This window comes from Mus musculus, chromosome 12, assembly GCF_000001635.26.
Source record: "Mus musculus strain C57BL/6J chromosome 12, GRCm38.p6 C57BL/6J".
Taxonomy (NCBI): domain Eukaryota; kingdom Metazoa; phylum Chordata; class Mammalia; order Rodentia; family Muridae; genus Mus; species Mus musculus.
The window spans coordinates 70,106,140-70,117,662 of NC_000078.6; the positions used below are offsets into that span (position 1 = coordinate 70,106,140).

General features: G+C 48.2%; 2 protein-coding genes across 16 annotated transcripts in view; one reads left to right on the forward strand and one right to left on the reverse strand.

Annotated features, from left to right (window-relative positions):
- Nin (ninein) overlaps positions 1-7,672 on the reverse strand; it is a 102,377-nt gene extending 94,705 nt beyond the window's left edge. For 4 of the 15 annotated variants that reach the window (XR_003949997.1, XR_003949996.1, XM_011244009.2 and 1 more), the window contains exons 1-2: positions 5,715-5,799; positions 5,297-5,343 (exon numbers count right to left, since the gene is read on the reverse strand). The gene's annotated coding sequence lies outside the window, so the exon portion shown is untranslated. Of the gene's footprint in view, positions 1-4,932; positions 5,020-5,296; positions 5,491-5,714; positions 5,918-7,334 lie in introns of those variants that run through there. The other 11 variants (XR_001780420.2, XR_872709.2, XM_006515532.2 and 8 more) reach the window with 7 other exon arrangements.
- Gm9997 (predicted gene 9997) lies at positions 1,079-7,101 on the forward strand. Its single transcript, XM_030247034.1, has 3 exons — positions 1,079-1,188; positions 4,520-4,568; positions 4,758-7,101. Exons 1-3 carry the CDS (start codon positions 1,079-1,081, stop codon positions 5,442-5,444), a joined length of 846 nt encoding a protein of 281 aa, XP_030102894.1. The 3' UTR covers positions 5,445-7,101.
- Positions 7,673-11,523: the final 3,851 nt, after the last annotated feature.

The window sequence follows — 11,523 nt, forward strand, 5'->3', positions numbered from 1 at the left end:
TCCCGTGCAAGAAACGTTTCCCCTTCCCACTTGCCAGAAAGGTAAGAGTAAAGGCCACAGTTTCTCCTTCGTTATCTCCTTCCCTTCCCCCAGCTGAATCGTACAATCTATTCTTTGGGCCAGGGACTCAGTAAATGGACTGACTTCATGTTAGGGAGGTTCCAGGGAGAAATATTTACCCCGGTGAAGATGCCAAAATTGACATAGACTGTTCCTGCCCTGACTTCTTCCACACATACATCTTCACTTCTCAAGGGCATTTTCAGGGTTAGGCCTAACCAAGAAGTAACGGGGCACCGACAATGAGTACTGAACCACAGCGGAGCCGTTGAAGTGTAATTCAGTGTAGAATGCAGTCACAAGCTACAGCTGCGTTTCTCAGTTAGGGGCGCAGATTTTGGAGGAGACTGTCAAGCTAAAACATTTGTTTGGACAATGAGGATAACAACAGCCATCTGCAGGGGTTGTTCTAGAACTAAGTAGGGCAAGCTAGTGGCTAGGCTCAGAGAAACAGGCCCAAGAGAGGCAACTGAAAAATCAAGCAAGAAAACACCCGAGGCCTGGAAAGGAAGCCAGAGGAGCGTAATTTAACTCAATCAGGCAGAAGTCAGCCTGCAGAGCAACCAAGCAGCTCGTGGAATGCGACTGAACAAGGGAAGGAAGGAGCAGTTGTCGCTCCCCTCGTAAGCATCATTATATTAATAAGCGATAATGATAGTGGATAATGCTTGGCTCCCTGAGCCTAAAGAGGCAGAGTATTGATAAATTTAATGTCAGAAAGCTGCAGAAAGGCTGGGACATAGTGGGGAATTCAGAAGGCATTATGTTCTTCCCAGCATTTACTAGGAGTCCGGCCTATGCCAGGTACTTTATGTATACCGCCTTGATCATATAATTTAATCCTCCTAGTTCGGGGGTATAGATAGTATCACTTCCCTATTTCAAATGTAGAAATTGGGCCTAGGAAGAATTAAGCAACCTATTCAAAGACACAGCATTATAGTGGAGGAGGGGCTAAGGTTCTACTGGTGTGACCATTATTGTCCCTCAGCCCTACACATGCTCACAGGATGCAACGATGGGACTGAACAACCTGTGTTCCCTGATCTGTGTCACCCGGCTGGACAGTACTAAGAAAACCTTGGACGGTCTCAAGCCACACACTGCTCCAAATTGGAATGCGGGATGGTGGGGGATCCCGGTTACCTTGGTCCATAGACCGAATGAGTACAGCCTACAAGTCTCTAGGAACACGCATCTATGACAGGCACCCTCTTGTCCTAAAGCAGCAGTGGGATTTGAGGCTGAGAAGAAATGCACTTTTACATGAGACAACCATAAAGGCCCCCAACCTTCAGGAATGGATACAACTCAGGAATCTCGCACCAGTCCATGTCTTTCCACCAATGAATACTTAGGGTCTAATCTGGGAAGCCAGTACTTTCCAGAGTCAGGCCCAGCAGGCACCCAGCCGCAGCAGGAAACTTACAAAAAAGCTGAATGGGAGTAGTAAGTCCTCCTTGAAGTTGGAAAGAGCAATTCCGGCTTAAGGATGACAACCGTACCCTCAGGAGAACAGCTAGTCAGAAGCCATTAATGACTCCTCTGGAATAAAAGGCCTGGTGTGGGCAATATGCTGGCGTTCTAACTAGGGACTGTTAAATAAGGGGCAGATGTATAGAGCGAGCAATCAAAACATTTACTACCCAATAACCGGTCATAATGACAGTTACTCGAGCATCTTCCTCCCAGTGAACCCAAAACAAGGCTGTCACTAGACCACAGACAGACACCGGTCACATGTCTGTGCTGTATGCACTCTTTATTCAACCCCCACCCCCCACCCCAGCTGATGAAAACACGGTGCCAACAGGGACTTCCAAGAAATAGGTGGAGGTAGAACTGGTGTAATGAAGTCACCAGCTCTACCCAGGTCAGTGTGAAGTGCATGTGTGGACTTCCCCACACCAGGTTATAGAAAGGAGCTTGTAAGTCTGGAACCCCAGACAGGGTGGGTTCTGGGCTAGAGGGAGTAAAAGGGAGACAAAGACTGGCAAGTGCAAACCAAATAAAAATAAACACAATGCCACACACAGCCCCTAGCCCAGGCCTTTTATTTCCCTTCCAGATGGCCCAGCAGCTGAACAGCTCTGCAGCAGCACGTGTGCGTGGCCCTCTAGGCTCAGCCTCTCCCCTTTCAAGAGAGCATCATAATAGATGCTCTTGGACCTGTGCTCAGACACAGCTGTTGGGGGAGTGGGGGCACAGCCCAGGCAGTGACCACCAAGTGACTAACTACATTACTTTGGGACTGCAGTGATGAACACAGACAAACCCTGCCTGCTCAGGCTTTTCACCTATGCCTTTATTAGACCCTAATAATGAACCATAATCAAATTAAAGTGTTCTTTTTTTTTTTCTTCCCTTTTTTTCCCCCTACATTTTTGCCAGCTGCAAAATTTTCCAGGTTTAATCTTATACTAATTTTATTATAAAAGGAAATAACAAGGAGAAGAAACTCAAATACAACACCAGCTCCAGAACAAGCAATGCCCTGCCCACCCCTGACTCCCCAATTTTTTACTTAAAACACTTTTTCAAAGTACTATTTGCTGCTTAGCCACAAACTGCCAAATGCCTCCTCCCAACTCAAACAGTGCCTCCTGCCTTCAAGCTGGAAACCAAAAGCAAGACAGCGTCAGCAGGGACAGAGGTGAGGTAGAAAAAAGTAGGTAAACTCCTACATGCCACTGAACAGGGAAAATTCACATTCAGAGGAGTCTGAAAGAACACTTGTTCTGCTAACCTACTCTAAAGTTTAATTGTGCCAAGGCTAGCACAATGTGCCAGCATTTACTCTCAACCTAAACCAGAGTGAGGATTTCACTGCCCTGCAGGTTAATGTGAATCCAGGCTTTTGTTATACCTAATAGCAGGTGAATTACCTAATCAGTTAAGGAAAAACAACAGCTCCGCACAACAGATCCAGTAACTTATATTCAACTACTTACAAAGCTAGAGGAGCCACACACAAAATAAAACAAAAACACTAAACAGAGTTTTGTGTTTGCTACTTACAAAAAGGAAAGAAGGAAGGAAGAGGAAAGCCTGAAACAACTTTCGTTTCTTGAGCTGTATTTACATAAATTAATTTAGGATGGGTGAAGCTGTGAGCCTCCTAGGGCCTGAGTAGAAAATGCCTGTTCTCACATCACATCGACAGATGATATTTCCCCAACTCTGTTGAGGTATTAGGAGAGCAACGCTCTGAGCACTTTCCACGTAGAGCAAGTGTATAATCGCTTGTACTAATTGCAGTAAAGAAGAGAGCTAATTTCTAATGAAGTTTCTCATTTGCATAATTCCATAATGTTTTGAATTCTCTCATTTCTGAATATAACCAGATAAATACACCTTTTTTGTTGGGTTCAGTGAGCCCGCCCCACAAGCCTCTGGCCAATAAATAGATGTAAGATCAATAGCCAGAACTCAAACTGCATTATTTATTGGCTTACACATAAGTTGGCATTTATAAAAGTAAGCATCTAAAAGGTTCAGGCTGTCTGAATCCCTCTAAAGACATCCTGATGTAACTGCCAAGCCCTCGATCAGGGTAAGGCTTAGAAAATGTATTTTCATTATCAACACAAAATGGAAGCATCAAGACTGGTAAAATGTTAAAAAGTCATTTACAGTGACATTTAAAACTATTTATTTGAACAACATTTGACTCGTGATAAGAACACTGACTATTAAGATTGACTGTTCAGAATTCTGTGGAGCCCCCTATTCTTGTCCTGTGGGGTAACATCTTCTGATATGAAGGGCCATTACATTATCTAAAATGAAAGGGAATAAGAAAAAAAGAACTTGTGACATTCTGAGCGAGCACCTATTAAAATGACTGGACCGTGACATTTCAACAAGAGGACCGCATAGATAGAGGGTGGCTTCCTCTTCCTTGTCCCAGCATCTGTGTGTTGGCAATGCCTTTGCTTATGGCAATCCATTTGCTTTCTCAACACTGCAGTTCAGAATGCTTCCCTCTAAAACATCAGAGAGCCTTGAAAATAGGCAGGTTGCCAATACCCGCTGCCCCGGATCACCTCCCTATGAACACCAACCACAGCTGAAGAGACAGCACGAACTCCTCTCTTTCAGCCAGCCTGAGATGTTACTGATGAACAGTCGGGATATTTCACCGCTTCTTTCAATTCCACAGCAAGACATACTAATATTCCAGGTCAGCCTCTAATAGCCCGTGCTCACCATTGCAGAAGACCCTAGAAAAAGCTACACCGGTATCAGGAAAGTATTCCCTTGTGGTTTGTTAAGCTTCGGAAAGCATACATATAAAATTTATGCTAAGGTGACCTATCAGAGCGAACCCAACTGAGAAATAGTTCATGGTCCAAGAGCCAAGCTCAGGTGCTATCGTGAGATTAACTGGGATGAGCACCCTAAACGCTACCGTGGCAGCCTCGCAGACAACCACAATCTGTTTTTGGTTGAGCTGCAGGGAAAGCCTCCTCAGGACTTCCTCACCGCCTGGAAAGGGTCTGTCCCAGGTAAGGGACGATGAGACCGTCTCATAACAAAGTTGTCTGGAAATACTATCCATAGCAATGCAGGACTCCAGCTCCCCTTTCGTTAGCACCTTCCGGGTCGAGGCTAGGGCACCATCCTTCCTTCCCAACCTCTCTCAAACTAACAGAGCTTTAAGCGGAGGCTGGTTTCCATCAGCCTTGTCTTTTTAGGGGAAGTGGGGGTGGTTCTACAGTTCAGACCCGAGTCTTGGATACTTCTCTCCCACCTACACCCTCTCCTCACTTCATTCCTCACTCGCGGTTTTCAGAGCAACTGTCACGACGCACTACCACCCTTTCCTGCTAGCTGCACCCAAAAGTCTCTACCTGCACGGATCCTACGCACCTTCTAAAATCTCCACTTTCAGGACTCCAAGCAGCTCTGCGCTCCCAAGAGATTCAGATCGACACCCAGGGGCTCCCCACGCAGGCTTCCCCTTCAGCTTCTGGATCTCGGGGCTGCCTGGGTGGTCTCGACCCACAGAACAAGAACCCTTTCTGCTCGCTCCAGCTCCTGCCCGCTGCTGGAGCGAGGCACAGTGGCAGCTTTCACTCCCGGCGCCGCAGGTCTGGGAGGCGGAGGTGTGGCGGGAGGGCGGGCCAGCCCAGGTTCCTAGCAACCCGAGCGGCGTCCCCACTCCACCTGTCCCCTCGCGGGTCGCAGAGCTCACACGCCAGACCCGTGGTCCGGCCCCGCCGGCCTCGCCTACCTTCCGTCGGCCTCTGGGGAGCGCCCACGCCGGCCGCCTCCGGAGCTCTGCAAGCAAAGGGCGCTTTGTTAGGGCCCTGCGAGCGCCGCGACACCGAGCAGCCCACGCCGCCGAGCCGGGCACGCGTCCTTCCAGAGGACGCAACTAGGGACCCGCGCGGGCGTCATTTCCATATGTAAGGGGCCAGCGCTCACAAAAGCGCGCCGGCGCATCCTCCGCCCCCGCCGTCGCCCCTCCCCCGAGCCGCCACCCGGCGGCGACAGAACCCCTCCGGGGCCGCACCGCGTGCAGGACCGGGATCTGCGGGTCTGCGCCGCTCAGGGCGCTCGGGGTCCCTCGTAGACCGCGCATTGGCAGCCGAGGCCTCCTCGATCTCCCAGGCCGCGCGACCCCCGGGGCTCCCCAGCTTGTCGCTTACCGAGTCCCGGGCTCAGGCGCCCCGCGCCACCGCACAGACCATGACCGCGGGACTCTCGGGCTTGGCCGGGCGGCACGGGACGGCCGCGCCCAGCGCGCTTGCTCCCGGCTCAGCCGCCGCCACCCGGAGATCGGGCCGCGGGGGAGGAAGAGCCTGGCCGCGCAGGGAGGAGTCAAGGGGACGCCGGCCAGGGCGCGGCTCCTCCTCCCGCCGCAGCCGAGGGAGGAGCGGGTAGCGGCTGAGAGTCGGCGGGTGCGAGCCCCCGCCAGGGAGATTTGAATTTGGGAACGCCCTGGCTCCGCGTGTCAGTCCTGCACCCAGAGGTCGCCTCAGCGTACCAGCTGGCACTGCCACCCCGCGGTCCCTTGCCCACCACCTCCTTTTCCTCTCAAAGGCATCTACTAGTTCTTGGCGCTTGGCACAGAACCCACAACGTTTCGGGAGAGCGAAGACCCCAGCTTGATGGACATTAAGTGGAGGCGGGTACCTCTGTCACCTGCAGGTGACCCTGGGTTCCCTAGCTCCAGAGAGCCCTTTGAAGGTCATGGGAAAGGGCCCCAAGAAGCAAAGGACCCTGGAGAGCATTGAGGCCTCTGGACATCCTACCTTTTCTAGAAGCATCAGTAGCTGCCCACCTCATTCTCGTAGGTGCCCTGCCCCTTGTATAAACTTCGGAGAATGCAGTCAACCCTCTGTTACAGCCGCGCAGAACAGAAAGTCATTGGAATTGGTGGTCCTTCTGCCATCAAGGTTGCTGGGTGGATCCCCATCCTGCTGCTTTCTCCCATGCCTGCTCTATATGTTACCCTCAAAACCAGTGCTAACTATATCTAAGTGTTCTTCCCTTTCCTATGCTTCCAAATACCAAGTAGTCAAACAGGATTGCAAATCCAGGCTAGAGGTGGAGGGAGGTATGGGCCCGGAGGCAACTTCTTTGCAGGATCCATGAGTAGCCCTTGTGGAAGGAAGGATATGTCTTGATTTTATTACATCCACAAGTTATTTCCACAAGAACGCTGGGCAAAGCCCCCTTGCCACTGAGAGTTGTAGGCCACAGAAAGGACAATGGGAAGTTCAGGCTCCTGGAACCAACTGATGTGACCTCTTAGGTCAGTCTCCTTGAGGAGGTAGACACCATAGCATTTCAAAAGCAGGAAGCTGGAAGGCCCGGAAGCCAGAGCGTCACACAGAAAGCCCTTCACAGTCCGAGATTCAGAACATCACATTATGTGTGTCAAACTGCCTAGAGTTTAATGCTCACAAAGCAGGACCAGTGAGAAGGGTTTTCCTGGGGCCCCCAGCTGACCAAGGCCTGCTTTATTATTTTCTGATTATACTGTGTATAGTTCTGTAGAGTGGAAAACCCAAATAAAGCATTTAAAGGGTCTCTCCATACTGTTTCTTACAATTTACAGGAATCCAGTTATCTCAAAATGTCAAATATCAAAACCAGTTATTTAAAAAAAAAAAAAAATCCAAACCTTTCTCCAATACAGAGCATCTGGGAGAATAAAAAAGAGGCATTTTTTTCATGCTCTAACACAGAAACATACAAACGTTTGTAAGCACAGCTATTCAGTATTATAACGCCATTCATCAACCCTCTACCAGGATACTTACAGAGATGTCATGAAGAAGAGAATGATGTTCCGTGGGCACTCACACCACCCACAGCCTCGGAGGGGAAGAGTGAGGAAGCAGCTTCCTTGTTCGGCCCAGATTCTGCCATGTCAGATCTGCCATGCCGAGAATCTCTCCATACGCTCAGTCCTTTAACCACCGAGAACCCTTGAGGATGAGGTACTTAGTGCCTTAGTTCGGAAGCTGTGATCCTTGGGGCAAGGGAAATTGGATTTCGATTTCACTACTTGAGGAGGAAGCTCGTATTGCTAGGGATGGTGTAATTAGAAAAACTGGTTTTTTGAAAGGATGGGAAGGGTGGAGTTAGGGTTGGGATTGCCTCCAGCCCCACCACAGGGAAGCGAACAGCAGGGAGCCAGGCAGTTCGCTGTTGGGTGCTGCAGGGCGGGCGGTACAGGCTTGGTGAGAGCAAGTCTGAGGCTTTTTTTTTTTTTTTTTTTTTTGATACAAGGTTTCTCAACTCAGAGATCCACTTGCCTCTGCCTCCCAAGTGCTGGAATTAAAGGCGTGAGACACTAGAGCCCTGTCTGAGGCAGATTCTTTAATACTACGTGCCTGCATGTTTAGGCTGCTCAGGGCCAGGCAGGTCTTAGTCCTTAGAAACCAAGACTTCTCTCAGAATCAGCCTACGGCTTGGCCGAAGTAGTTTTAATTCCACTGTACATATGATATAAAGAAAAGAAAAGAAATGTGAGCCTTTGCCTAGTGGTATACCTATTGCAAGCCAATTTTCACCTTTTATTTGTTGTAGTTTATCTGCTTTTGATTTTTAAAATAACTTATTTGTAGTGCAGAGCTGTTTCACCTGCACATATGTCTGTGTAAAGGTGTCAGATCTTCGAGTCACACACAGTTGTGAGCTGCCATGCAGGTGCTGGGGATTGAACCCTGGTCTTCTGAAAAGAGCAGGCAGTGCCCTTGTCTGCTGAGCCATCTCTCTTAGCCCTCTGCTTCTGATTTTAATTCTCATTTTACAGAACCTTGTTAAGGGGGCTGGGATCCTTCAAGTACTTGCACCTGTTGTCTTTGGGGTTGTTTTCTGCTACATTCTACAATATAGGACTAGAGTTGTCAGATGGTTAAAACTTTAAAGTTTACTGAAGCACAGACCTTGGAAGAGTATGTCATTCTATTTCCTCCTGGGGAAACTATTTTTGTTGTTGTTTGTTTGTTTGTTTGTTTGTTTTATTTGAGACAGAATCTCTCTACAAAGTCCTGGGTGTTCTGGAACTCACTGTGTAGGGTAGGCTGGCCTCAAACTCATAGAGATCCGCCTACTTCTGCCTTCTAGTGTTTAAAGGAGTACACCACCACACCTACCTTTAATGTGTAGCCCAGGCTGGCCTTGAGCTCTTGATCCTCCTGCTTCCAAAACGGGTGGGAAACTATAACTGATCAGAGTCCGGACAGTTAAGAAGAACTGGAGAAAGAAATGAGGGAAGTAGACTTTGATGAAAAAGATAAAAGTAATCAGGGCTAGTGGCGCACACCTTAAATCTCAGCACTTGGGAGGCAGAGGCAGAGGCAGGAGGATCTCTGTAAGTTTGAGGCCCACTTGGTCAACGAGTGAGTTCTAGGACAGCCAGGGCCACACAGAGAAACTGTCTCCAAAACTTAGAGAGAAAGAAAGAAAGAAAGAAAGAAAGAAAGAAAGAAAGAAAGAAAGAAAGAAAGGGAGGGAGGGAGAGGAAGAGAGAGAGAGAGGAGGATGGGAGGGAGAGAGGGAGGGAAGGACGAAGGAAGAAGGGAGGGAGATGTTTAGGAATGTACTTCATTTGTTTGTTTGTTTGTTTGTTCTGGCTAGCAGAGGAACTGAGTGAAAGATGTCTGTTTTGACCCTGAGGAGACTGGGTACTGAAAGAAAGAGGGAGAAAAACAGCCTGTATCCCAGAGACACATGCCAGAGATGGGGAGCCTCAACAGCCAGGCAGGAAGAAAGAACACAAGCAGAGAGGAGGGAGTGGATGGAAGTGGCCTTTAGCCTTTGCCCCTGGGAACTCTCCTTAGGACTGCTTCACTCTCCTCTGTGAGGTGAATGAGAGGAGAGGACGGCTCCACTCAGATTCTGAAAGTACCCTTGGTTGTCTTGGTCTTCCGAGGAAGTGTTTTCAGTTCTTACCCTGGCAGAAGGAAAGATACCCATGTGGCTTGGGGGCAGCATTGGATCTGAACAAGTTGGGCAGCTTACACAGATCCTAGCACTGCAGAGGGCAAGGACACCATTAAGATATGTCTGCACGGAAGCCGACCTCCCTCCACTGTTCTGCGCCTGTACCTCCGAATCTTCCCACGGCTTTCCTTTCCGTCCAGATCATCAGTCCTGTGGCACAGCCGGTGCCTTTGCCTCTGTGACATGTTTTTTCTTTGGTGCAGAAGTTAAAGCACAGTAGGAATCAGTCCTCTAGCACGAGAGTCTTTCGGGCTGAGCATCTAGGTTCATTTCGGACACGTGGCCCTCACACTGAAAGGACGGCGCATGTTCATGGTGGGGTAGGACTGGTTTTTATCACGGAACCATCCCGTTCCTTGAGTCAGGAATCTGGAAATGGTCTGCCATTCTAAAGTGCTGGTCACTGTGGCTTCAATCAAAGAAGAAGGAAATGGAATTTGAGTTTAAAAAGCTGCAATGTTTCTTCCGTAAGCACTTGACCAATGTGATGTGAAATCTTCATTTAAAATAAAAGAGCTTTGGATGGAAAATGATATTTTGCCAAATGGGACTACTTTTGAGTTTTTGTAAGAATTGGGGACCTACTTGAAACAGCTCTGTCCAGTAGAATTAAACATAAGCCATACGTGTAGCTCAAGCCTTTGCAGATGGCCATATTTTAAAATGTAAAATGAACACATAAAATTAATATATTATCTGATCCAATATGTCCCAAATATTATCTTTTCAACAATCAATCAGTATTAAAACCCAATAAGATAGTTTGCATTTGTTTTTGTGTGATTCTTTGGCACCTGCTGTGTAGTTTTGCCTGTAGCTAATCTCTCTTCAGACTGGTCATATAGACTGATAGCTACTGCTGGGCTAAGATCACAAAGTGGATGCATCTGACACCAAGCCTGGGCCCGTCTCCATAGCATTTGCTCCCTGGGACTGGTTATAGATGACCCAAATAGCTACATTGAAACAATGCAAGTTGTCAAAGTGATGATATTTAAGACTGGACACCTTCTAAACCCCTCGGTTCTTCAGAAGTATTTTTTAAACTAAACCTTCAAGAAAAAGGAGCCCACTGTACAGTGCTTTAATACCTAGAAATGACGAACTGGAAAACTGCTTACATTTGCCTCATTTATTCTTTGAATCTGCAGGGAGCCTAGCAGAGAGGACCAGAGACCAAGAAGGCAATGGCTGGCATCTACTGGTCCTCCAAGGAAGTGTGGGAGGGCTTCGGTCTCATCCGTCCTCCATCCCACTCACATCAGCCCCTGCCACATCGTGAGGACCCATATTGTTTTCCATAACTAATCTCAAAGGCTTTTAAACAACCAGGTGGTCTTTCCTCTTACTCTTTCAACAGTTCAAATCTGAAGCAGGAAATGACATGACCAGTTATGAAAAGAGAAAATGAGACCAATGAGGAGATGTCATTGCTCCCAGCAATAAGGACGCTGGGACTTAATCTAAGTAACGATGGCCTCTTTGAAGGGTTTGATGGCAGTGCGACCAACTGATACAGCACTACAGAGAGCAACCTGAGGACCTTTGGTTTGCATTTTGTTTTCAACTGGGACGGAAATGGCGTGGCTTCCTAAGGTTACGTTCAGACCTCAGTGAAACAAAGCTCCAAGGTTACAGGGACGATTTGCCTTTATGGCAGTGAACTCTTGTGAGTCATGTTCCGTCTACAGAAAGTTCTGACTCAGAGGCTGCTGTATGAGAGCCAAGGCCGAGGTACCCAGTGGCCATTCTCAGACGCTAATGAAAATGCACTTTGGTTCTTGATTGTTAAAGGGTCCTTGCTCCCATGCGATGTAGCCTATGTCTGGGTATTCCAAAGTGAAAACAAATACGACAGAAAGGAAAAAAAGACCAGAGAGAAAAAAATTGTGTCTGTTTATGTGACTCTGATAAAAGGCTTGAAAATCAAGAACAGTGCACGTGCGTGCGTGCGTGCATGCGTGTGTGTTCTGTCTGTGGTAGGTATGCTAGATAGCT

Excerpts from the sequence above, each read along its gene's own strand:
- Gm9997 (XM_030247034.1), top strand. The coding sequence starts at position 1,079 with ATGGGACTGAACAACCTGTGTTCCCTGATCTGTGTCACCCGGCTGGAC. Across the intron at positions 1,189-4,519 it reads CCAAATTGGAATGCGGGATG|GGAAAGCCTCCTCAGGACTT; the intron begins GTGGGGGATCCC and ends GTTGAGCTGCAG. Across the intron at positions 4,569-4,757 it reads CTGGAAAGGGTCTGTCCCAG|GGGAAGTGGGGGTGGTTCTA; the intron begins GTAAGGGACGAT and ends TTGTCTTTTTAG.